Here is a 27,749-nt window from a genome sequence, read left to right as displayed (position 1 = left end):
ATGGGTCATCTCGGATGAAAAAGTAGGTCACCAGAGCTAAAAAATAGAAAAACCTTGTTAACACTTTAGCGGTCCACATTTTTGCATCAATCATCATCAAACTTGATCAAGATGCTTGTTAAGGTGATAGCTCGGATGAGTTCGAACATGGGTCATCTCGGATGAAAAACTAGGTCACAGGAGCTAAAAATAGAAAAACCTTGTTAACACTCTAGTGGTCACAATTTTGACTCAATTGTCATCAAAACTTGGTCAGGAAACTTGTCTAGGTCATTGCTGGGAATAAATCGAACATGGGACATTTCGGATGAAAAACTAGGTCACAGGAGCTAAAAATAGAAAAAATCTTGTTAACACTCTAGTGGCTACTGTTGTGATCCAAATATTCTGTTAATTGGTCTGAAAGTTTTGTTTTGATGATTTCTAAGTCAAGATCGAACATGGGTCATCTTGGATGAAAAACTAGGTCACACCGCCAAATATGGAAAAACCTTGTTAACATTCTAGTGGTCACATTTTCGACTCAATTATCATCAAACTTGGTCAGGATGTTTGTCTAGGTAATTGCTTGGATGAGTTCGAAATCGCATGTGAAACTAGGTCACCGGAGCTAAAAATAGAAAAATCTTGTTAACACTCTAGTTGCTACTGTTTTGATCCAAGTATCCTGGAAATTGGTCTGAAAGTTTGTTTTGATGATTTCTAGGTCAAGTTTGAATATGTGTCACCTGGGTAAAAAACTAGGTCGCACTGCTCAAATATGGATAATCCTTGTTAACACTGTAGTGGTCACATTTTTGACTCACCTGTCATGAGACTTGGTCAGAATGCTTGTCTAGGTAATTGTTTGGATGAGTTTGATAATTCAGGTGAGCGATCTAGGGCCATCATGGCCCTCTTGTTTCACTATATACTATGTAGAAATTTTGTGAACCCAACTCCTCTTAAACCGGATGGCAGATTTTGCTTAAACTTCCAGGGATGAACAACCTTAATGTGAAGATGGCAGTAAAGGAAGGAATTTTTGCTGCGACCAAATTTAACAGAATTATGGCCCTTTGTTGATTTTTTCACTATATACCATATAGAAATTTTGTGAACGCAACTCCTCTTAAACCGGATGGCAGATTTTGCTTAAACTTCCAGGGATGAACAACCTTAATGTGTAAATGGCAGTAAAGGAAGGAATTTTTGCTGCGACCAAATTTAACAGAATTATGGCCCGTTGTTGATTTTTTCACTATATACCATATAGAAATTTTGTGAACGCAACTCCTCTTAAACCGGATGGCAGATTTTGCTTAAACTTCCAGGGTTGAACAACCTTAATATGTAGATGATAGTAAAGGAAGGAATTTTCGCTGCGACCAAATTTAACAGAATTATGGCCCGTTGTTGATTTTTTCACTATATACTATGTAGAAATTTTGTGAACGCAACTCGTCTTAAACCAGATGACAGATTTTGCTTTTACTTTCAGGGATGAACAACCTTAATGTGTAAATGGAAGTAAAGGAAGGAATTTTCACTGCGACCAAATTTAACAGAATTATGGCCCTTTGTTGATTTTTTCACTATATACTATGTAGAAATTTTGTGAACACAACTCCTCTTAAACCGGATGGTAGATTTTGCTTAAACTTCCAGGGATGAACAACCTTAATGTGTAGATGGTAGTAAAGGAAGGAATTTTTGCTGCGACCAAATTTAACAGAATTATGGCCCTTTGTTGATTTTTTCACTATATACCATACATATGTTGTCAGTGGGGGCATCCGTGTCCTTTGGACACAGTTCTAGTTTGTTTAAATAATGTTGTTAAAAAAAGTGACCACTTTTTCGGCATGGCCCCACATCCAAATGATTCATCAGGGGGTTGCCAGAAGGGGGATGTGCCCCCTTCTGTTTGGGGGATTTGAAGGGGGGCGGCAGTCTTGTGAGAGGCTAAAAATGACCCCAGATCGATCATAAGGTAACGTGTAACCAACGCTGAAAAGCATTTGACTCTATCTCAATCCATTGAGAAGTTGCAGCACTTTGAAATCAATTTTGATGGAAGCCTGAGCATGTTGTTACAAAGGCAATGGTCCAGTCAACATTTGTGCCAAGTTTTATAAGTATTGAAGCAGTTTTAATTGTTTTATAGCAATTTGAACTTGTAACGGGAGACTTTTCAATGAAAACAGCCATTTTTCACAAAATGCTCATGAAGTGATGGGTTAAGCTATTGAAATTAAGTTTTGAATTTGTTTTATTGTTTCAGAATACATCAGTTTGATTATACAGCTACATGTAACATTGTCAATGATGAAACTAGTGCTGCAAATATTAACATTGTAAGTCATTTTGTCGACCATAATAATATTTGTATTCTGTGAGTGTTTTTTTTTTTTTTTTTTTTTTTTTTTTTTTTTCCCCTACCGGTTTACCGGAGGGGACTTTAGGTTTACCCTCCGTGTCCGTCTGTCCGTCCGTCATTCCGTCCGTCCACAAAACTGGATCCCGTGATAACGCAAAAAGTACTGAAAATATTTTTATGAAACTTGATATATTGATAGATGGCAGTATGGAGATTATGCACGTCTTTTTTTTTTCTTCCTATGTTGAAAATTCTGGTTGCTATGGCAACAAATAGACTAGAAAATAATGGCAAATTTAACACATAAACTGGATCCAGTGATAACTCAAAAGTACTGAAAATATTTTTATGAAACTTGAAATATGGGTAGATGGCAGCCTGGAGATTATGCAAACCTTTTCTTTTCTTCCTATGTTGAAAATTCTGGTTGCTATGGCAACAAATAGCCTGAATTTCAAGATTTCTGATTTAAATTTTTCAGCTTTTTCACTATATGTTCTTTATTTCTTAAGGTGTTTACTTCAAACTTTAATATAAGTTTCTGGTCATCAACCACATCATAAGTGACAAGGTTTATAACTCTAGCACAAAAATATCAGTATTACCTCCCTTGAACTTAGATTTTTTAGGGGAAAAAATGTTGTCTTTTTTAAATAACTTCTTTATTTCCTAATGTATCTACTTCAAACTTCATATATATGTTTCTTATTATCACTCGACATTTTTGAGAAGGTTAAATACTCCAGCAAGACTATTTCCAGAATTATGTCCCCCTTGAACTTAGATTTTTTTCGAGAAACTGGTATTTTCACTTCAACTTCTTCATTCCTTATAGGATTTACTTTAAAATCCCACATCGTAATAATATGACAAGGTTGTATAAACATAATTTATAATATTATTATAAATGGCAATTATTGCCATAGGAGTGTATGACAATTAAAGAACTTTTTTGAGGGACCGGTAGGGGACTACTGTATTGCCCGCAATACTATCAAATGCTTGTTTTTATATGTTTCTTCACTCATACATGTACTTTTTAAAAATGATTTTCTTGTTTTCTTTTGTCATCCACAGTGCATGCGTTGATAAATATAATGTTATAAAGTGCTGAAAGGATTGCCCTTGAACCTTCAGCACCAATGATAAAGGCATTTAGTAAATAGGAAAGTAATAATTAAAAAAAATAACAAAAATAAAACTAAAAACCCATACATTTTATCTGGACATCAATATTGTTATTTTTTCACAAATTTCTTAAGGTAAAATTATTTTGTATTAATTATTTAAACTAACATTTTATTTTTCAGCCATTTGTTGCCCTGTTTTACGAATTCCTTACTTTCAACTGGTGGTCAAGTATTATGACATGGTAAGTATATATCTGTTTTACTTATTTTTAAAAAAGTATATTTTTTCAATAAGGAACAATTAGAGATAATAAATTTAATTATAATTCTAAGAAAGTATACAAAAAAAGTCAGAATAATACAAATTACTTTTGAAGTATGATGAATGACAATGTAATACACCTTTATTTCTCTTGTTGGTGTGACATCAGGCATTTTTCAATCTGACACATCAATGCGTCAGTGTAACATGGGCTGGGAGATCCCATGACCTCTTCTTTGCTAAATTATTGGCACAATCTTTCAATCAACCCTTAAACCTGCTGGAACTAAAATTGATTAACCTTTGCCACCAGTATAGAGCCAGGCCAGCCTGATTTTCTGTGCAGTCTGACCAGGCTCTATACTGTTAGTTTATACAGAATTTATTTTAGTTTGATTGTGTAGGAAGCTATTAGCTTATTAACACACTTTCAAATCCATTCCTTGAACCAACCAGTACTGAGCAATGAGTGTAAAGTTTCTTGCTAAAGGAAACAACAACTGGCCCCTGTCAGGGTTTTGAACCCATGCAGCTAGCGATCATTAGATTACTAGTCCGAAGCGTTAACCTTTTGGCCATGCCGCCACTCCAGTAACTCTATACTGTTGGCTGTGTTACTTTGAGTTATCATCTTGATATCCTACAAATTGATAATGGATAGTTTCCAAAATGCTCGACAAATCCATTTATTGAAGTCAGTAGTTTAAGGGGTAAGCAAATGTTGTAATATAGGTGAATGTACATTGGTTTTGGAGGTATAATGTCTCCAAATGCAGGTATTTCTTAGCTCTGTCTAGACTAGGAACATAAATTAACCTTCACTTTAGGTATCAATTAAGCAAGTTATTTAGCCTGTTGACAAATATATAACTTTCTTTGTATTTTTCAGGACCATTACGAACTTCAACATTTACAAGTAAGTGTTAAACTGTTATATTTAACATACATATGTCTTAAATGTTATTAATGAAAAAAGATAACCCATTGATTTGTAACAACATAGAATATGGTTAGCTTTTTAATTTGGAGCAACGGAATAATTGCAAGGGTTTCTGTCCATCTTCTCAGGGAGTGTTGAATTAAGCTTCAGCAGTTTCTTTCTCAAGGCATTAGAGATAATTGTGCTTTTTCCATAAATATTTTGAATCATTTAAAAATTTGTCTTTTTTGTCACATAAAATATTATTTATTGAAGATTTATACCTCGAATATGGAGAAGTAAGTTGTTTGTTGAGAAATAAGTTGGTTTAGGGGCAGTTGCCAAGTGGTTTAGGTGTTTGCCTGTCAAATGAGCAATAATTGGTTCAAGCTACACTGAAGCGACAACAGTACTGGTTAGACTAGGAAGCAGACTTAAGACTGATTCAAATGAACTTCATACTTTCATCACAGTCAAGTGAAAATTTAGTATTTTTGATGTTAACAGCTAATAAGTAAGTAAGTAATTCATATTAGAGCGACATATTTTAACACCCTGCTACATTGGGCCTATAAGTCACTTCAAACTATATACAATTCATAAATATGTACAGATTCCAGGAGTGTGAGAACAGAAGGGAAGAGAAATACATGACTAAAATACTGTTGAAATTAGAGTTGAGCAGATATTTTTCTTTGTAGTTCTTTGTAGTAAAAACTAGTAAAGTAAACAGTTAAATTTTCTGTTTTCAGTATGATGTATACAGAACCTGCATATGGTATGTATTGTTATATTTTATTTAATACAGTCTGACATCGACAAAGCGGTCACAGTGTGACCTCTAGAAAGGGTTCGTCTGTAGAGCAAAAACCTTTTCATCAACAACATTATAAATTCATCTAAAAGTAATCATCACTCATATGGGGCGCCTGTGGCCGAGTGGGTAAGGTCGTTGACTTCAAACCACTTGCCCCTCACTGCTGTGGGTTCGAATCCCAACAGGGACTTTGGATTCTTTCATGTGAGGAAGCTATCCAGCTAGCTTACGGAACCCTTGTGGTTCTACTCAGGTGCCCGTTTGTGCCTGAAATAATGCACGGAAGGGCACCTGAGGTCTTCCTCCACCAGTAAAGCTGGAACGTCGCGATATGACCTATACTGTGTCGATGTGACGTTAAACCCTAAACAAACAAACAAACAAAATCATCACTCACGCTAATTTTAACCTCTGTTGAGAAACCCCTCTCTTCATCAGCTATTTTTTTTATTTTCTGAAAAGTGCTGCTGTAAAGAGGTAACACTGTATTCTAAAGTTCAAAATATAATACAGATACAAGTTTTCTTAATTTTGAGTACAGACATATGTATATCGTTAAGATAAACTAAATGCTATATAAGAGAAAAGGTGCCCAAGTGGTTAAGGTGTCTTGTCACTCGACCTAGGCCTTATTATACTAGTAGTTGCAGTTGTGTTTCTTCATAATAATTAATATGTGACTAGAACTGATTTGTTCCAGGAAGTAGGCTTGAGGGTAATTTGAATATGCTTTAAGCTTTTTTCACATGGTAAAACAATTATGAAACTTGTTTTATGATGATTTTGATTCACAGCATAATCTGTACTAGCTGACCTTTAATTAAGATAAAGCATTGAAAAAGAGCTAAGCTTTGTTGGAAGAAAGGTTTGTGTCTGAAACCTTATGAAAGTAGATAAATATATAATTCTTAAATTTAATAGGTTTTTCGAAAAATGTTCAAACCATGTTCAGTCTGTAATTAAAACCATAGACTAGATTTTAATTTTACTTTGATTTGAAACTTGGGGTTATATGAATTACAGGTCTAGAAGATGAGCTGTTCAACATGGCTAAGACAAGAGAATGTGTGAAGAAACAGGCACAGTATTTCTTCTCTGACCTAGAGTATCTTGAAGGTCAGACTGATTGTGAAGTTAGAAATATCAACTGCTCAAGGTAAGTTTGTTCTAGGGGTTCTGTATGGCAGAATGGGTTGGGTCGTTGACTTTCAATTACTTGCCCCATCACTGATGTGGTTTTTAGAATCCCATCATGAACATTAGATTATTTCTTATGATAAAGTGGTTCCATCTGTTTGTTTAGTTTTGATGTCAATTTCAACATGTTTATATTATATTATATTTGTATTATGCATGTATGTATATAGGTGTAATCTATTATAGTTTGACTTTGTTGATATGCTCGCCCATATGATTTATTTCTTTTGGTGAGGGTGAATAAGCCATACACATTAAATGTTTTGTTGACTTAATGTAACCATTGCAAGCAAATCTTCTTTTAACTACCTGAAAATATTACCAGAAGCATTTCTTTACTTGTCCATATTAAACTTACGAAGTGAATTCTGAAAATTTTCACTTGTCCGTATGGAAAAAGCTTGACAATAAGGCTAATTGATTTTGCCACTGCTGATTAACCATTTAATAAATACCTTATTTCAGAGAGTTTGTGGTTCATCGTGTTATGGATACAAACCTTGTGATGGTGATCACTGATGCGGAAAAAGACGGTTGTGACAAGTGTCGTAAATCTGTCAATCCAAAAGATCTTATACAGGAGCCTATAGAACCCTCTGCTAGGGAAGGTAGGGTATACAACTTAAGTTCACACTTTCTATTTTTAAGAACCAATTTTTGTACATTTATTGGTTTTAATGGGCCCATGGACAGAATATAGATTTGCCCTTGTTCCATGTTTCATGCAGTTTGTCTGTAGACTGAGAAAACACTGGAATTTGGAGGCACTTGTGTCCTATTGACACTTTTCTTGTTAGAAAATCAGTCTTTGATAGACAATTTATCAATGGTGTGCCTATTTGGTAATGTAATGGAATACTCTTTTACTTTGGCTTAACTTAAAGACAAATGTGATTGGAGTGTTGAAACTGATATAGACTAAGTTGTTGGGTTTTTTTGTGTTGTTTTTTTCCAGTAATACTTAGCTTTCAGTTTTTGTATAGATAGTTCCTGATTCTACAATATTTGCTCCTTTGCCAGAAGTGGCCACCCTCTATTGATGGTCAATTTTCTATTTATTATAATTAAAAAAAAAATATGAAAGAAGCATATAAACAGCTGATTTAGTTGAATTGTCAAATTCTTTCATATATACAGTAGAACTTCTATGAGTCGAACTTCGATTAGTCGATTTTCTCGATGTGTCGAATAAAAATGAAAGTCCCGACTTTCCCCCCTATATATTCCTTATAAAAACCTATTTATGAGTCGAAATTTTATGTGTCGAATTTTTCGATGTGTCGAGGTTTTTTCGTGGTCCGTATAAAGTAAATCTAGTGCAATTTACCACAAATAAGTCGAAGTCGTTGGATTGTTTTTGACACCTTTGACCTCGAGACATTTTTCACACCTTATCTGGCTGCGAAGACGATTTCCAATCAACTTGTGTGATAGGTGTTAATAACACAGCCGTGTGTTCAAACAGCCTTTGTTTGCGATAAAATGTGTGATAAAATGCTTTAATCGTAACTTTTTTAATTGCCGTAGTGGTATTTGAAAGTAAACAGTAAGAACTACTTCACTACTTTCATTTGAAAACATCCTTGACCCGGTGTCGCGTGAGAATAACACGCGAAATATTTACTATAAGCTGGTTTAGTTATCGCCCTTTCGTAATCATACGCCTTTTGTAACTCTTTGGGTAGTCGTGAAAAATGTAATTTGACATGCTATATTTATCATTGTAAAATTTAAAGATAAGATTAATGATGGAAAAACATGAAATATGTTTCGTTATAGAGCTTATAATTAGGACTAGTCACGGGTCGAAATTTTGTCAGGAATTGAGAGCGATTCATGAGTCGAAGTCCCGATGTGTCGAAGTTTTTACGCAAGTCCCTTCAACTTCGACTTACCGAAGTTCTACTGTATATATATATGTATGAAGAATGATATAGTAGGATCAATATCAGGATAACATGGAGGAGATAGAATTGTGAGCAAATTTTTAAAAAAATTCTTACCATAGAATATATTAGGAATGACCAACAAAATTGTGACCGGAGGAAGTAATACATGTTAAGTGAAAAACATCTTTAGCCTTTATTCATGTCAGAAGTGTTTTGTTTTTTCTTAACCTTTTAGGCATTGGTATTGGTCCAAACAAGTTAGAATTTTTAGAAAAAAACAAAAATGGGTCCATACCTAGTAAAGTAAATCTGCCAAATTGTGAAAGTTGACACCATTTTGGGGAAAATAACAATTCATTGAAGTGGGAACAGGTGCATTTATTGTACTCCTTCTTTAGAAGAGAACAATATACAATGCTAATATACCAAAAAATAATATTCCAAAATTTCTACAGAAATTGGCTATAGAGTAATGTTTAGTATTTATATATTTCAGTTGATAATGAGTTTTGTCACATGAAACCACGCTACAGGAAATCTACAAGCAACTGTTATGATAGCCATCCAGCAGTAAGTTGCTTTAAATATTTATAAATAGATTATTCGTGATGAGTGTATTACGAAATTTTCTTATCCCTGATTATAATAAGTATACTATTGTCATTTATACATTGTACATTTTAGGAAGTTTTGTTTATTCAAATAATAAGCAGAATATTTGACATTTGTTAGAGTTGCCTCCCTTACACTGTTAGAAGTTAATAAGCACTGAGCTTTTCTTTCTTTATCCAAAAATTAAGGCTAAAAAAATAGAAATAAGGGAAAATATTAAAGCTTAATATGTTATAGATCATGATTCCAAGTATTGTCATGCTATATTTTTCAGTTCTTAACTATTATTAGTTCAATGACAAATTTTATTTCTTTTCATTTTTTCTTAGTAAATTTTACTGTTTGTTTATACAAATTCATAAAATGCTGTATTGTATGTCTTTATGAATTTCAAAATTTGTTATAATGTTTATACATTTATGTGAAATCAGGAAATAAAGTAAAAAAATAAAAAAAATTAAAAATAAATAATTATTGAATTTTTCATGAACTGTATGTGAGTATATGTAACTTAATTGCTTTCAATTTATCAGTACTAATTTTTAGTTTCTTTTCTTTTTTTCATAATTTACAGGAGAATACAGATAAATGTTCAGCATCTTTAGCTCATCCTGTTTCCATGGTGATAATTTTCCTTGTTTCAATGGCAATCATTCTACTTAACAACCGGTGATGGTGAAATAAGACTTAAGAATAGCCACACATTCCTGTTCTTAGTTATATTTTTCATTCAGAAGCAACGATTTTCCACCTGACCTTGATTACAGCCTTTGACCTTGAACAGTGACCTTGAGTGGTAAAGGTCAACAGATTTTCTTTTATATAAGAACTTCATTGTTTGAGAAAAAATCTTTTGTTGGAGTAGAATATATGATAGGTCTGTTTTGTTTTTGAGTTCTGTTTTATATCTACAATGAATTAATGTTATATTTTGAATAAGAAAAACACAAAAGTAAGAAAGTGCCAAAAATGCAATATTGGTGATTTGTGTTTATAGTGTGTTATAGTGTATAAACAAAGCAAAAAAAAAATACTTCAGCCAAACTTAAATTTTATATACATTATGTTTTAAGAGGAAAACTTATAAAAATTGTTGTCATTTAAGAAATCAGAAAAACATTTAACAAAAATGGGTTAAATGATGGGAGCCCAGATAAGCCTACCTAGTTATGTAGTTTTACCATAATATGTGCATATTGCTCACATGCTGCTTAAAGGAGCTCCACTGAGGTCAAAAAACCTAAAAAAACATAAAATTTAAAATTCTAACATAAATTCTTACATAGATTAAGTGAGACACTTAAATTGGAATTATTTGCAAGAATAATAAAGAAATATGCTCAGAATTAAATTTAAAAAAAAAAATTTTTGTGTGAACTTTAGCCTGATTTGAGTGAAAAGTGAGGCAACATTTTCATTTTTGGGTAAAATTTCACAAAAAAAAAAAAAAAAAATGATTCTGGAAATACTGGGAGAGGGAATGATCTGAAAATTTGCACAAAAGTTATTGGTCTAGACATACATCAAATGGTACACAAATATGATAATATATTTCCAGTCCCTTCATGACAAAAAATTGAGTGGATTCCCGTGAAATACATTATATGATGTGTAGTAATATTATAGGGTTTGATATTTAAAATTAGGCGTGGCCATTTTACATTCTCAGCCAGGTAAAGTAAAGATTATTTTGTTGGGTATATATGCAACATTGGGCTCGTTCATGTTTGTTGAAATATGTTTTCATATGATGTCATATGTTTATTATTAGTCACCATTTTGTGTTAAAGCTTTAAAAATCTACAACAGATTGTGTTAAAATAGTTGTGAAATATTGCGATAGATGTTTGTATAAGTTGAATATTTATTATAGAGTATATTACACATATATTAACTGTTTTCTTTTCCCCCCTCTGGATATGTGGTGCTCCCTCAAACGCCCTGCCTTGTGTATATAGTGTTTATAAAACAGGCTGCATAGTCCTTTATGCTCATTATTTTGAAACATATAACAGTCCTGATTTAATTTTGAAAAATCTTTGTAGATAAATTTTTCCCTAAATTAATGAAGTGTTGATTTGATGGTATCAGTTTTGTTGGGTTTTTGCTAAATATATGTTAAAATATATAAATATACGAGGGATGATCAAAAATAAACCGGACTGTGACTGGCAATTGAAGAATTTTCATCCTATCACTTATTGTTATATATCACACTTAATCGGAAAACAATACCTGTAAACTGATACTATATCTAACCTGATAACGCAAATAGCTTGTCCGTAACAGCGAATTCAAAAACCATGGTAACGCACACCCGGCGCAGTGCGTAAATTCGCCTTGACGTGAGACGCTTTATGCTGCGTGTATTTTACAATATGGCAAATTTAGATTTCAAAATACGTCAAAACGTCATGTACCATATCTTTGACGTTGTCAGTAAATATGGCTTCATTTAAACCATATTTATATTTACAATCACAATTCAAACGTCACATGTTAATGAAATACTCGCGTTAAAATTATGTCGTCGGAATGTCTCGAAAATCGATCAATAGGAAAGATTTGTCAAATGTAAGACGAGAAACTGTTTAAAACGTAGAAAAAGATTATGGCTATCAAGGGACAAGTTCCAGAAAGCCACAGCATTTTTTTTGATTAGCTTAAAAGATTAAGAAAGGATAATAGAGAAATAGAAACAAGTAAGGGAGAGACAGAAATAAGACATTTTCAAGGACGTTGGTGACGTCAATCGCCAAGACGTTGAAAAATGACAGTCGATTGACTGCGGACATTGTCAACGATGTTCGACAGTAACTACGGGACGGTGCAGTCAACTCTGAGGATATTAAAATGATAATAGTTAACGCATTAATTACATGTATTGTATTCTTGGTTTACAATTGTATCAATTATTTTCTTATTTTACGCAGTAGTCTTATGGAGAAATTGTGTCAACAATTTAACAGCCACTGTTCAAATTGGCTATGCGTTTTATTCATTTTAAAATAATGACAATTTTGATCATAGTTGTATTATTCTGTTATTTTTTTCGTATGTATGATACATTATCATTCAGCAACATTATTTTACATTATTTGTAATACATAATATAGTTAATTGCATGTGCGATTTTTTCAACAATCAAGTTACATATGGAAATAACGGAGTTTGCGTCATTACAGGAGCTCTTTATCACCATTCATTCTACAACACTACAATATGATACCCACTTGTACAGAAATATATATAGGCAGGGGAACCGCCGCATCAATAGCATGACTGTACCACATATTGGCCTACTCCGTGAATGAGTAAAAATCTGCTCCATTAAGGACAATACGCTTGTGACGTCGTTAACGTCAATTTTAAAGTTATACCGTGCGCCGCATTGCTTTACATGTGCATGCCAATAACAGCATAACTTTTTTCTTTGTTAATATTTCTTGTTGGTATTTTTTGTATCATTTAGGGGATAGATTCCGATTTATTTTCCGTGTATTGTTATGTAAATTCATTTAACAGGTTAAGAATCATTTACAAAGTCCGGTTAATTTTTGATCATCCCTCGTATATATATATTTAAAAAAAATAAGATGTGTAACGAAATGTACACATAGCTTTTCATATTGTAACAAAAACTGTTTAGATGTAATAAAACATTGATGGTTAACCACAGAATGCAAACTTTCACATACCAACATACACATGCAAAATTTCACATACCATACTACTACCTTACCAACCTTCACGTATTAACTTTATCATACCAACCTCCATTTTCAACCTTCATTATACTAACATTCACAAAAAAAATAACATACCAACCTCAGAATGCAAAATTTCACATACCAACCTCAACATACAAACTTTAATAAAGCAATCTAAACATACAGATTTTTCACATACTAATTTCAACATACAAATTTTTTACATACCAATCTCAACATACAAATTTTTCACAACCAACTACAACATGCATACTTAGACAGACCAGCTTTCACATGCAAACTTTCATATACCAACATACACATACCAACATTGACATGCAAACTTCCACATACTAACCTAATAACAGACCAACATTCACATACCAATATTCACATAATTTAACCGTAGAGTGCATCGGATGTCATATTGCCTTGTTGAACATTGTCAATTTAGGAACATAACTGTTTCCATACCATGCGATAGGTTGAGGATGAAGTGATATGTTAATTTCATCGCCTTTTCACCCTGGTATGTATGTTCAAGTCAATGCACATGTACAGACTTTGGAATGTTATGTTGATTCTTTTTTTGGGGAAAATATCACAAAGTATAGTTTATATTGTTTCGTGAGGTCAGTGTGTAATTTTATTTATTATATACCTGTAAATATTTTTCTGCATTTAATACTTGTAGCACATGCACAAATAAGACACAACAAAAATGATTTTGTAATGCTCAATGAGATGCTCGCGCTATACCAATAACTTTGCCAATTATGTTATGGTTGAATATATAGTTTTAAATTGACAAGGTTTATGATAACAGAATTATTTTAGGAGTGTCTTGATATTTCGTATTTGGGTTTTGTGGATTTATTAAGACTACTCCCACTTGGCGCTACTTGCCTGGCGCCACGCGAGATTGTATCCTAGAAAAATCGACTAGAGTTAATAGCATGTAGATGTTCCAGATAATGATAGTCCTATAACAAATGTATTGTTTTTATTGTTTATGATATCTTGGATGATACATTATGTAACATAAGGTATCGAATAAATTCTGTTATGTGGTGTAAAGTGTTATAAATAGAAACCAAAGATGAATATTGAGCCTAATTTCAAAAAAGTTGCCAAAAGATGAGGATAAATTATTTATGAATAGCTTATGTGTGATAAGCATAATGTTGCAGTGCCAGAAATTTGTTGTTTTTGTTTTGGGTTTGTTTTTTCATCCATGTCAGTGTTTGTAGGTGTGATTTCTCTATGACCCTTTTTTATATGTCATAGATTTTTTTGACTTTCATTGAAATTTGATACAATTCTTTTAAAAAGAAATTAAGGACAACTCTTTTGTTACTATATTGTATGTTGCAGAAAATTGAAATGTTGCAAAAGATATTTGAGCCGTGCCATGACAAAACCAACATAATGGGTTTGCGACCAGCATGGATCCAGACCAGCCTGGGATTCCACACAGTCTGATCAGGATCCATGCTGTTAGGTATCAGTTTCTCTTCTTGTTATAGGGTCTGTAAGCGGCTCAAATGTATTTATTTGATGAATATGCAAACAAGGCCTAGAAAGTGGTGTGCTTTTTTTTCTCATTCGAAATACCTGAATTAACTTTCTCTGTGATGCTATTAATAATTTAGTTGACTTAAATTTGTTTGTTTACAATGAATGCAATCTATATGAAATATGTATTTTGAAAACAAATTGTAAATATAGTTTGTTATATTTATATCAAATGCTAAGATTTAAGGTTGGAAAGAAATATATATTGTTACCTTCTTGAATTTATACATGCAAGAAATCCATAAAATCCAGGATTTAAGTGACCTAGATACAACTGTATAACATACATGGTTTGACTAGTCAGTAAGTTGTGTTTATCAAAATGGGAATGTTATTATACTGTTTATTATTTTCATTCTTTTTGTTGAAAAATTACTTGCTATTTGCACAAGAAAAGTTTTTTTCAAGTAAAGTGCAATATTAATGGTATATTGATTGAGATCTTTTTTATATAATACAAATACAGTATACCATGTTTTTATAGGCCATCCATGGAGTCACATAAAATCCTGAAAAATTCATAATCATTTTGTCTGAAGAAGCACATGAATTTTGTCTTGAAATTTTTCAGTTGAGATTCACAATTATAAAAAAGAATCGTATTTTATGACAGGTTTGTCTGTATTTTGTTGGCTTTTATGACAGGTTTGTCTGTAAAGTATTAACATTAATGATGAATTTTAATACAGGTTTCATATTGCTAAACATGAAAATGAAATCTCATTGATATTTGCTTACAGTAAGGATTTGAAAAAAAAATTGGAAAAAATTATAAAAATTAAAACATTTACCTCTGCATGTTTGACTGTTTAATGTCTCAATGTTTTCACTAAATGGTTGTTCATATTTTTCCAGCAGTGTTATTTATTAATATTTCCTCATATCCATATCATTTTACCCCCTCCCCCATTTTACACCTATTCATCATCTCAGTTTTTTTTTCATTTTTACATGTAGGTCTACAAATTTTTTCATTATATCATAATTATCATTTCCCCCTTTTTCATTATAATCACTTTTCCCGTTTTTTTATCATTTCCCCCTGCCTTTTCATTATTGTCATTTTTCACATTTTTTATCACTTTCCCCAGTTTTTCCTAAATTATCATTTTCACATTTTCATTATCTTCACCCATCCCATTTTTCTTATTATCAATTTTCCCGTTTTCAAAGTTCTCATTATACAATATCATTTCATTATTGATTTTTATGTTTTAGAAATTAAATATATGTATTTATATATAAATGTAGATTATTTCATCATGTTTTTTTTTTGCAGTGCAATAGTAGTTTGTTGTTACTTCCCTAGAATATCATTTAAATCGTTATATATACATGTATAGTGTTAATATTATACATGCATGTTTAAGTGAATTTTCTTGAAGAATATTTCTGCATTTTTTTCACATGCAGGAGATGTTACAATAAATGGATTTTTTTGTGTTTGTATCAAATGCAAACAAGATGATCATATGTTGTATAAAATTTAGATAATCCGGACCCATTGCTTTGTTTAGTAATCCGAAACACGATTTTTTTATTTACGAAATGTTTAAAAGTTGTAGAATTTGATATACAGTAGATTTTATGAATTAAAGAGTTGATTTCAAGTATATAAGCAAGGTTTTTTTTTTAAATTATTTTTGTATAATCAAAATGCAGGAAAAGTTAATTATATTATTATATATATTATAAATGATTTTTTTCAATATTTAAGGTTTTCTAAATACGATTTTCCTACTTTTATGTCAATTGATGAAAAAGAAAAATTGACGTGTTGTAAATGATTTTAGAGTTTTTTTTATTAAAATGTTTTCTGTTAAATTAATGGGTTTTATGTGTTTAAAGTTAAAATATTTATAGTAGAGACTGTATAAATAAAATAGTATTTGTTAAGATTTATAAGCCTGTTTTATCCTTTTTGAATAAATCATTTTCCAGTAATGCTGATTGTTATGATTGTTATTTTTTAGTTATCCCCCACTAACGGAACCGGGAGGAGGATATTGAATTGGTGTTGTCCATCGGTCCGTCCGAATTTTGTTTCAGATCTAGTTCTCTGCAACAACTGGCTGGAATTCAATGAAACTCTATGGGAACCATCAATACCAATACGACATGCGCATATCGTCGGCTTGTTCTGGTCCGACCCTTCAACATAAAGTTATGGCCCTTGATTAGTTATGTAGTATGCATTATATTATAGAGCAATATTTCTATTTCTTTGCTACTGCTGGATTGATTTCAACAATACTTTATCATAACCATCAATATAAAAAAAGGCAATTTAAAAATAGAAATAGCAAACTTAAATACCAGTGGCAAGTTACCTAAATTGAATTAAAGCATAGCGACAGCTGTGTCGAGTTGAGATCGATATTAAATTAGCTGAAATGTTTGTAGCTTTCATCCTTGTGAAAGTAATTGTAATATTTTAGTTTTCTTACTCGTGGACATAATAAGTTATATATGCCACCAGTATACAGTACAGCCAGAATTGCCAATTATTGCAGCGTGCTTTAGGCGCAAGATATACTACGTAAATGATGCAGTGTTATTTGGAACTAGCCTGAAAAACTTTTTTAAAGCATAACAAAGACTATACCATATCGTATCTTCAGACTGAAATACTCATACGTCACCCATCAGTCACCCAGGTTTAGATGAATATATATTATACAATTTATGTATAGATTTTAATATTTTTGTTTATCTTTATCAATTATACGGGTATAGAACACCATTTGAACAAGTGTGTTCGGGAATAACGTACAAATAAACCTACAACCGACATGTCTATGAATTACTATATCAGGTCAAAATTGATTGCTTTTGAAAATTAAGACGAAAATTAAGTCAAATAATCTTATAATCGGATTATAGTAAATGAATTGTCGTGGCCATGTATTTTCATAAGATGTTAGCAACAATAGCTCCCATATGAAAAACAATTCCTTAATCTTCTAAATCCGTCATAAACCGTTACAAATACTTGAACACAATTTATTATTGGGTTCTTATTTCCGTATTGGAAAACGCTTTTCTTTAGCTTTCAACGTTTTGTCTATTAAAAAAACAACAACAAAAAAACCAACAAAAAAAAACAACATTTCTTTGCAATGCAAAAAGCTAAAGAGCCCAGAAACAGTACACAACAATGAGGACCTCGTAGCATTTTAGTGATCGATCCGTCAGCCTGCAAAGTTAAATGTTTGGAACTTACTCTGAGGATAATATAATGTTATGTGGTCTGAAGTAATGTGTATTTTTTCATATAATATACCACAATTTACAAGAACAAAATCGTAAAGGTACAAGAAAAGAAACCATATTGTTTTGTTTTGTTTTTAAAAAAGGAAAAAAAATATTTGTATTAAATTGTATTGAAATTTTTGGCAGTCAGATTGTATATAGCGCTTGTTTTTTGTTAATTTATTTTTTTTTCTAAAATCTTCCTTTTATATGTGCAAGTAAAATCTTCCTCGCAGTAATATACCACAAAATTTAGCGGTCCGATAAAAACATAGTGCATGTAGAGTGCCCTATCAGGCGGTCAATATTTTACCCCTAAGAGGCCCACATCGACTCTTTTAATATAGGCAATGGAGGAGAATATTTGTGTAATGTATCATTATCATTCCATTTAGATCTTGAAAATTATCTCGAATCAGCTTCATAGGACTAACTAGTACTGACTGGTCTCATATGAGGTTAACCATAGTCGTCTTCTTAGTAGGGCTTAAACCAACAGTTCCAGGGTTGTCAATTTTACATATTGACTCATATGTTTATAGTGTGAAATCTCTTTCATAATTATCAAATTATCTCAAGTTTTACTGAATTTCAGCAAAAAAAATATGTAAATTGAAACACCGTTTCAATTGCTAAATGGTGTCTTTTTGTACTGTATTTAATGAAGATATTTTTTTGTATTTCATCGGTGCAGTCCATTATTGTCTTTTTAATCAACATCCCATTTCAAACGTTTTTATATCAATATGTGCTTTATATTATTCTTTTCACAAAACATGGAATTGGAACCCGTCGACCCCTTTTCATAAAGTTTTAAAAGAATAGCGAAAAGATACGTTATGTACATAAACCCAACACGATATTTAGTCTTGGCCTTTTTCTAAATGAAATATAACAATAATTAATACTATATGTCGCCACAGCAATGTTTATTAAATAAAGTTGCCAAGAGTGGTGTATAAAAATTATTCGGCTTGCCTTGCCACTTTCATTGTACCAGTCGCTTTAACGGTGGACCATTAGTTATTTCCTTCTCCTCGAAGCAAACACTTGTTCCCAGCCATGGATGTAGATCTTGTCAACAGAGATCCCAACGGGCTTAACACCCATTTGAAGGTAAATATATTATTATAGAAAATTGTTATTTTTTATTAAATTTTGATATATGTATTTGTAAAACAGTGATATTTCTGGCCCAATGACGTTCGTTGTTGACTTGTAAAGGTCATTGACTACAGTCACTGGCTTTTTTTATCGCTACTACGGGACTTTCTGTCATATGTGGATGATATACAGTTAGTTAAGGAGAATCATATGTGGATGATACTAGTATACAGTTACTTAGTTCACGAGGAGTTGGTTGGTTCAATGGGAACCAACTCTGTCACCAAGTACAGGTGGAATGTTACAATGTGAGCTTTACAGTGTCCCTGTAACTTCTTTAAAACTGCTACATGTACACACATATATACCTGTATATGTTTTTCCATGATCGTACTGGTTGGGGACCACCAAAACCGGACAACCACCAAACCCAGACGGCCCCGAAAATGCTTAATTTAGTAAAAAAAATCGTTCGGTGGTAGTCAGTCACTTTTTTTTTCTGAACAGCAAATGCATGTTTCTTCTAAAATTAAGCAAATAAATTTATTTCACCCTCCGTAAATGGTAATATTTTAATGTCTGTTTCAAGAATGTTGACGTTGGCATTTGGGGATCCTCATATACCAGCTATAATCATTTGCAGAGTAAACAATAGAATATCCAAAACTTCAGCATTTGTTGCTGAAATATTGTATATCATTTTAAAAATCAAAATTCAAATCCCCCAATCTTTTATCTGAATTAAATCACGTCATGTACATATCTATCCGGACACATGGTACTGTAGTATAGACAATTTAGGTAATTTTGAAACCCTCCTTGTCAAGCCTCAGATATAAGTGTCTTAACAAAATAGTTTGTTAGTTAGAAGAACCTAGCTGAACTGTGTCAAATTTGCGCTGGGCTCTAGGTTAAAAATTATGAAATCTGTACGGAAAATGTTCAGAAAGCGTCGGGTTGATGGTCCCCGACCAGTATCTGATAAGTCTTAAAACATTTTAAAATCTCAGTTGGAAAAAAGAAGACCGCGCAAGAGTTTTTTTTTCTTTTTCAGTCCTTTTTCGATTTTTAAGCAGTTTCTTATTTGACAATGACCATGATAGTTGTCATGGTTTTTAGTAAGCGGTTAACAATACAATATACTTTTTAATAGCAATTTTCTGCGAAAGCAAACATTTTTATTTAAAAAAAGATAACTTATGGTATTTATGGTTTTTCCGATTTTTTACTTCAGGTCCAATTCGAAGATGTCTTGGCGGAACCCGAGGGAGCCCGTAGTATCGACTGCGTCTGGAAGCTGTCTTACACCTGCTTCAATCTTTGGCTCGGACTTTGCTACAAACTTCTGACCCTCTGCTACGGAATCTGTATTGCCGCCGAGTGGGGTTGCGAATTCGCTTCGATTGCTTTCTACCACGTCTGGTACATCACACCAATCTTGAGAATGTGCGAGATCAACTGTGCTGTGTTCACCAAGGTTACCAAGACCTGCATGGGTTGTTGCATGGAGCCATGTTGCGAAGCTTGCGGTGCTCTCTTTGTCCATTTCAAGAAATAGACAGCTAAAATTAAATAAACTTCATTGTTTTCGCAAACTTTTCTTTTTGTGTTAAAATAATATTTCGAACTGATAAACTTAAAAAAGGACGAAAAAGAAAAGAGAGCGATGATGTAATTAATGGATAAACTTTTAGTAAAATATATAATGGACTTAATTTTACAAGAAAATATAAAAGATATTTCTTAGATAAACTGAAGACGCAAGCAGCTGTTTAGTGCGCATGCGTCGACAATGACGTTTTGTCTAAGTAATTTCATAACTAAACCCCGTTACAAGCGACTGTGATATTTTTTCTCGATATTCATTTATATATTTATTGATGCATGTAATTTCATGTTATTAACTTGTTATATATGTGAATATTTTTCATATAAAAATATTAAAATTGATGAAAAAAACCTTAAAAACATTTTCGTTGTCATTTTATTAGTAAGAATCACAGGTTCTAGTCGCATTTATATTTGACCTAAACTATTCATATGTTTAAAGACCCATTATGCCTCAGAAATTTTACTGTATTTTTATGTTTTAAAAATTTTGTTACAGCTTCCAAAAAAGCAACTTATTTTGCAAGATAAGTAACTATCTTTTGTTTATTTTGGTATATCTGTATTGAATAAGTATTTAGTGTATGGAGATAGAAATACTAATTTCTTTACATTTTGCTACCTTTACAACACATACATTTAACTGCATTTTCAGCGCTAATTTTACAGGTTATTAAACATTTAACATGCCCTGTAAGCATTATTTAAACATAACTTAAACACATGTTAATTAACCAATACACATGTATGTATTTCTGAAGCATAATGTGCCTTTCATCTTCTTAATTCATGCAAAATATCAAAAATAATTATGATAAAAATCGATTTTTAAATATATATTGATATTATATTGCATGATTAAACATATAATGTCCAGTCACTGCAACCAGAATCTTTGGCAAGATTTATCAGTTACTAGTTAAAGTGAATTGGTAAATAATAGAAGGTCTACCATGCTACAAATGAGCCGTGTCACGATAAAACCAACATAATGGGTTTGCGACCAGCATGGATCCAGACCAGCCTGCGCATCCACGCAGTCTGATCAGGATCCATGCTATTCGTTTTCAGTTTCTCTACTTGTGTTTGTAAGCGAACAGCATGGATCCTGATCAGACTGCGCGGATACGCAGGCTGGTCTGGATCCATGCTGGTCGCAAACCCATTATGTTGGTTTTGTCGTGACACGGCTCAAATAATGATTGATATTGATTGTATTTTGTACATACATGTCTATGAATAAATCCATGTCAACCAGGGAACGAGTAAATGGTCTGTATACAGGCTGGTTCCAAACAAACTCTGGTCTTCGTCAAGGCTGATTATTATCACCTATTCTTTTTAACATTTTCATCAATGATTTAGTTCTAAAAATGAGAAACACCGGTAAAGGTGAATTAATGATAATGAATTAGTTTGTATTTTATTATATGGTGACGATATTGTGCTCATTGCTGTAAAAGAAGCAGGCTTTCAATATATGTTAAATGTTTTAGTAGATTGGTGTTCTCCCAAATACAATGATTGTTAACCCAGAAAAAGTAATATTGTGCATTTTCGTCCACCATCGGTTAACAGAACTTTAAATGCGGAGACCACTTTCCAAAGGTGGTTGTCTCTGTACATAACTTGGTTTATTGTTAAATGATTTTTTTACTTTGATTTGAATGCTAAATTTGTTGCTCAAAGTGCAAGCAGAACATTAGGACTGCTAATTGCTAAAGCAAAAAAAATAAATGGATGGTATGCCTTATAATGTTTTCAGTAAATTATATGATAGCACTGTGTTGCCTGTGATTTCATATGCTGCATCACATTAGGGTATAAAATCTTACACCTTTATAAATGCTAATTATGTTCTTCTTTGGAGTTGGAAAATTCACTCCCACAGCAGCTTTGTAAGGTGAAACTGCATGGGGTCCTCGCATGTAAAGCAATGGCGGTCTGATTCCAAACAGTGGCATAAATTCTGCACCATGGACACAAATCGGCCGAACTCGAATATTTTTATGGCATGTAGTAATAAGAGTAATTCTAGATTTAAAAACTGGCAATTCATGTATAACACTCACATGTCTGGTTTAGATCTTAGTGAATGTTAATAAATTGCAGAAATATGTCATCTAAAATGTTTTGTAACACTGTAGAAGATAAAACTATGAACACTATTATATAATTAGTTGGAATAAAAGTATTAATAACGTGACTGGTCCAAGTAGAAATGGTCGTAATAAACTTAGATCATATAGAGGTTTCAAACAAGATTATGAAACAGAAATGTATGTCTCTACAAATTATATTCCTGCTAAACACAGATCCGCTCTGGCTAAATTCAGATGCGGTGCTGCGCCTATACGTTTAGCAACGACGGGGCAATATGATAATATGCCTGTTAATGCTATACTATGTCCTTTTTGCAAAAATGCAGATGAAATGGGGAAAAAAAAACATGTCTTACTAGAATGTTCTACATATCAAACCATAAGAAGTAGTTTGTTAAAATTAATCATGAGTTTCACAATTGGAATGATGATCAAAAATTTGAATTTCTTCTATCTAACTAACGAGAAGTAATACAATAAGTACTAAAATGAATTTGTATTTCTTTAATATCAATACAAAGCAAAAATCGGTTTATCTTTTGTTGTTAACAATTGGCGCAGTGAAAATAAGAATTAAGTTGTATTAAACATAAAAAGCTTTTGCTAAACATTTTGAAGACACTGTATATCTTGGTATAAACATTGGTGAATGTCATAAACAACCCGAGTAATCGCCTTAAAAAGAAGTTCAGTTTCGTTGCTGGCCACAGTATTACCCTGGACTTTGTTTATTTCGCTTCTCGTTTCAAGACAACAAGGCAACCACCATGGAAGTAGATCTTGTCAACAGAGATCCCAATGGTCTTAACGAACATTTAAAGGTATCATTTTTTTGTATTCTGTTATTCTATGCTACTTTTTTTTTTGACGTAAGCCCGATTTATTTATTAATTTTAATTTTTATTTATTCATTTATCTATTTGAAATCGGAATTAGTTTTTAATCTTTCTAACATAAAACTTTACAATTTTATTTATAGACTAAGATTTCAAAAGGAAGAAAATATCAAAAAAGGCAATTATCAATAGAATAACATTTTTGAACCTTTGTTAAATAGTCTGGTCATATATTGGACTCGAATGACTTTCCCTTACACATAACAACACAGTTGACTTAGTTATTACTCGTAACTTTTAGATTGAGAAATTATGACAGGAAGGCGATTCATATCTATGTATTTTAACATAACGGCTATTAAAAATTCCAGGTTCAATTTGAAGATGTCTTGGCTGAACCCGAAGGAGCCCGTAGTATCGACTGCGTCTGGAAGCTTTCTTACACATGTTTTAACTGCTGGCTTGGACTTTGCTACAAACTTTTGACCCTCTTCTACGGAGTCTGTATTGCCGCCGAGTGGGGTTGCGAATTTGCCTCCATTGCTTTTTACCACGTCTGGTACATCACACCAATCTTGAGAATTTGCGAGATCAACTGTGCTGTGTTCACCAAGGTTACCAAGACCTGCATGAGCTGTTGCTTGGAGCCATGTTGTGAAGCGTGCGGTGCTCTATTTATTCACTTCAAGAAATAAATATCAATTTCAAATAATTACTGGTGATGTAGCATTAGGACGTCATCACAATATCATCGACGTCAATAGTAAACCAGTTGTATTCCATAATAATTAGCGAACCGAAGAATAAAAAAAAGTGAATTCATACAAATGCAGCCATTTGTGATTTGATTTGTGCATCCATCAGAGCTCATTGAGAATAAAAAAAACAACAATTAAAACATGTTACATTGAGTGGATATATTAAAAGTGTACACAAATGACGTGTAACAAGGGAATTTTCCGGTCATATTGATATATCATAACTATTACCATAAAATCTATTTTTTAAATGTTTACACAATTGTTAATACAATTATTAAATCCAGTATAAAAAGATAAAGTTTTTTTTATTAGCCTCCATATCTAAATTCTTACTGATACACTTCCTGTAAGGCAGCTCTAAAATTATGTTTCCTAAAAGATTAACCCTTTACCCCATATATACGCGAAACAACGCACTTTCGACCCCCCCCCCCTTTTTTTGACCCCAAAGAGTGAAAAAATGTCCTATTCGGGCCCCAAACACATGTTTTCGTTTGAAAAATGTTGCTAAAAAAATTGAGCACTTTTTCGGCGCCGCCCCCATCCAAAAGATACATCAGGGGGTTGCCAGAAGGGGGATGTGCCCCCTTCTGTTAGGGGGGGGGGTTTGAAGGGGAGCGGAGTCCCCCTCATCGCCAAGAAAATTTTGGACTTGTGAGAGGCTAAAAATGACCCCAGGTCGATCATAATGTAACGTGTAACCAACGCTGAAAAGCCTTTGACTCTATCTCAATCCCTTGAGAAGTTGCAGCACTTTGAAATAAATTTTGATGGAAAAAATCGAGGCAAAATAGTGATTTTGGGCAATTTTGAGATGCCCCCTCGTTGCCATGGTAACATGAAATTTAAGACTGAGCATGTCGTTACAAAGGCAATGGTCCAGTCAACATTTGTGCCAAGTTTGATTAGTATTGAAGCATTTTTCATAGTTTCATAGCAGTTTGAACTTGTAACAGGAGGCTTTTCAGTGAAAACGGCAATTTTCCACAATATGCTCATGGGGGAAAGGGTTAATTAAACTGCGAACACAAACAAAAAACTGGAAAAGGGGTGATCCTTCATCAGCCATCCAGACAACACGTTTACGTCAACATTGCAAACTCGGTTTATTTGAATTTTATCATGAGAGATCATGTAAAAGTGTAATATCCCTCACGCCCCCCCTGCACCGGCTTAAGCGATATTCAATCTTGAAACACTTAATATGCTGGAACTAATGATCCCAATGACCCAGACAAATATAACAACATTGAAGGTCATTTTGAGTTCTTAAGAAAAAACAGTTGACATCGAGTGCTTAAGAAGCGTTGATAAGGATTGTAAAACTAAAGCATTCTTATAAATATCAGGAAAAGTATAACTTCAAAGAGCTATTAAGTTCAATTTTTAAAGTGTGTATAGGTAAGTGATCATTGGAAAAAACAGTAGCCTTTGTTTTACAATTATAGGTCCATTTGGTCAGAAAATGCTATTATTTGTATTCCTCAGTAACTTTCCATAAAAGTACTCATTAGCAATATATGCCCTTTTAAGCAATTAGTTAAGTATTGAGTTTTTCAACTTTTTTGTTTTCTGGCAATTAGTGAAGTAAAGTATGTATTGTATTTGTTATGGAAGTAAAATACCATTTTGTTAAGCTTTGCTTCCTTTATGACAATTCATATTCACACCTGGGCTGACAACTTGCTTATTATCATTTCTGTCCCATTATTCCATTTGTACAACAAAAAGAACCTCAAATGATGGTTGCCCATCATGTTTATGACGTGCAAATTATTAAGTGCACCATCAATTAATTTTTATGTTTTTTTTTAAGTAAATGTTAACTTGGTTTTAAAACAATTTTTTTTGTTTTTTTGATAAATACATGTTGCGATATTTAATAATTTAAGAATATCTTAAGATAATGGGTTTTGATTTCTACCATCATAATAATAAGTATATGAATAATGTATTGTTTACTTTTATATCAATGAATTTACTTATTTTAGGCTGATATTTACTTGACATAATGGATAAAAACTTGTCAACAACTCCCAGTATTAAATTACTATATGTTTACATGTTTTGTTTCTTAGCGTAGGTTAGACCAAAATACTACGGAATGCCGTTAGGGCCATCGCCTATGAATGTGTTGATCTAAAACGCGATAGTCGATAGTACGATGGTGAAAACGCGAAATCACGAAACTACGATGGTGAAAACGCGAAAGCACGATGATGAAAACGCGATAGTACGATGATGAAATCGCGACAGTACGATACTACGATGATGAAAACGCGATAAACTATCGTGTTTTCACCATCGTACTGTCGCGTTTTCACTATCGTAGTTTCGTGATTTCGCGTTTTCATCATCGTACTGTCGAGTATCGCGTTTCAGATCAAACCATTCATAGGCGATGGCCCTAACGGCATTCCGGAATGCCGTTAGGGCCATCGCCTATGAATGTGTTAATCTGAAACGCGATAGTCGATAGTACGATGGTGAAAACACGAAATCACGAAACTACGATGGTGAAAACGCGATAGTACGATGATGAAAACGCGATAGTACGATGATGAAATCACGACAGTACGATGGTGAAAATGCGATAGTACGATGATGAAAACACGACAGTACGATGATGAAAACGCGAAAGTACGATGGTGAAAACGCGATAGTACGATGGTGAAAACGCGATAGTACGATGATGAAAACACGACAGTACGATGATGAAAACGCGAAATCACGAAACTACGATGGTGAAAACGCGACAGTACGATGGTGAAAACACGACAGTTTATCGCGCTTTCATCATCGTAGTATCGTACTGTCGCGCTTTCATCATCGTACTTTCGCGTTTTCATAATCGTGCTTTCGCATTTTCACCATCGTAGTTTCGTGATTTCGCGTTTTCACCTTCGTACTATCGACTATCGCGTTTCAGATCAACACATTCATAGGCAATGGCCCTAACGGCATTCCGTAAAATACCGCGTCCGTTCTGTGTATTCATACTACTGTATTGTGTTCGGGGTCCTTACCTGAAGACTGACGGAAATGGCCGAAAAGTTGAAATTGCCACAGCCGTTCATGCACATCATAATCAAACCAGAAATGCGATCTTAAAGGTCATTTCGACTATTTCATTGTCTCATTAATGTTTTTTATATGCCATATGTGTGTGATAACTTTGATCCACTCACAAATTTAAATACATGTATTGTTTCTTTCCTAACTTTATTTTTTCTCGTTAATGCATGATACCTCGTGTACTTACCTGCTATCTGTCGACAGCCACATTGGAAAAAAGCATGAAACACAGTCAAATTTGATTTGTTGCGCAACCTTTCAAATTTTTAAGTTGGCTATTTCATGAACATGTGTTTCATTCGCTGATATTTAAATATTGTAAAGATTCAAAATCATCAAAATGCAGTCCACCACAAAGTATATCAAATTATGGGCGTTATGTCATAAAATTGTAAATTTATGAATCCTTAAAAATGCCCAAATCGGCAAATATTGAAAATTTGCAAACTCGGTTTGCTTGAGCCTTTCATTGATGGTACTGGAAAGTGCAAGCTGCCTTCCATGGCCTCTAGCTAAGGCTTATGCAGAATTAAACATTTTA

The 27,749-nt window shown here is 32.9% G+C and overlaps 3 protein-coding genes and 1 long non-coding RNA gene across 8 annotated transcripts in view; all 4 read left to right on the top strand.

Annotated features, from left to right (window-relative positions):
- LOC132749939 (voltage-dependent calcium channel subunit alpha-2/delta-2-like) overlaps positions 1-11,315 on the top strand; it is a 70,403-nt gene extending 59,088 nt beyond the window's left edge. For all 5 annotated transcript variants that reach the window (XM_060739907.1, XM_060739900.1, XM_060739892.1 and 2 more), the window contains 8 exons: positions 2,264-2,336; positions 3,670-3,731; positions 4,641-4,667; positions 5,423-5,448; positions 6,511-6,643; positions 7,150-7,292; positions 9,070-9,143; positions 9,760-11,315. In XM_060739907.1, coding sequence (XP_060595890.1) covers positions 2,264-2,336; positions 3,670-3,731; positions 4,641-4,667; positions 5,423-5,448; positions 6,511-6,643; positions 7,150-7,292; positions 9,070-9,143; positions 9,760-9,858 — 637 coding nt within the window. In that variant the 3' untranslated portion in view covers positions 9,859-11,315. The remainder of the gene's footprint in view (positions 1-2,263; positions 2,337-3,669; positions 3,732-4,640; positions 4,668-5,422; positions 5,449-6,510; positions 6,644-7,149; positions 7,293-9,069; positions 9,144-9,759) is intronic.
- A 1,519-nt stretch (positions 11,316-12,834) lies between these two features.
- LOC132749933 (uncharacterized) lies at positions 12,835-16,102 on the top strand. The gene is made up of 2 exons (XR_009628479.1): positions 12,835-15,083; positions 15,116-16,102. It is a non-coding gene; the product is annotated as an uncharacterized LOC132749933 (long non-coding RNA).
- A 2,555-nt stretch (positions 16,103-18,657) lies between these two features.
- Positions 18,658-20,794, top strand: LOC132749777 (caveolin-1-like). The gene is made up of 2 exons (XM_060739677.1): positions 18,658-18,838; positions 20,061-20,794. Exons 1-2 carry the CDS (start codon positions 18,785-18,787, stop codon positions 20,382-20,384), a joined length of 378 nt encoding a protein of 125 aa, XP_060595660.1. The 5' UTR covers positions 18,658-18,784; the 3' UTR covers positions 20,385-20,794.
- A 2,413-nt stretch (positions 20,795-23,207) lies between these two features.
- On the top strand, positions 23,208-24,408 carry LOC132749768 (caveolin-1-like). The gene is made up of 2 exons (XM_060739666.1): positions 23,208-23,357; positions 23,744-24,408. Exons 1-2 carry the CDS (start codon positions 23,304-23,306, stop codon positions 24,065-24,067), a joined length of 378 nt encoding a protein of 125 aa, XP_060595649.1. The 5' UTR covers positions 23,208-23,303; the 3' UTR covers positions 24,068-24,408.
- Positions 24,409-27,749: the final 3,341 nt, after the last annotated feature.

The sequence above is a fragment of the Ruditapes philippinarum genome, unplaced genomic scaffold, assembly GCF_026571515.1.
Source record: "Ruditapes philippinarum isolate M1 unplaced genomic scaffold, ASM2657151v2 ctg531_1_1_1_1, whole genome shotgun sequence".
NCBI classification, from domain to species: Eukaryota; Metazoa; Mollusca; class Bivalvia; order Venerida; family Veneridae; genus Ruditapes; species Ruditapes philippinarum.
This window is presented reverse-complemented; position numbering and strand designations above follow the sequence as displayed.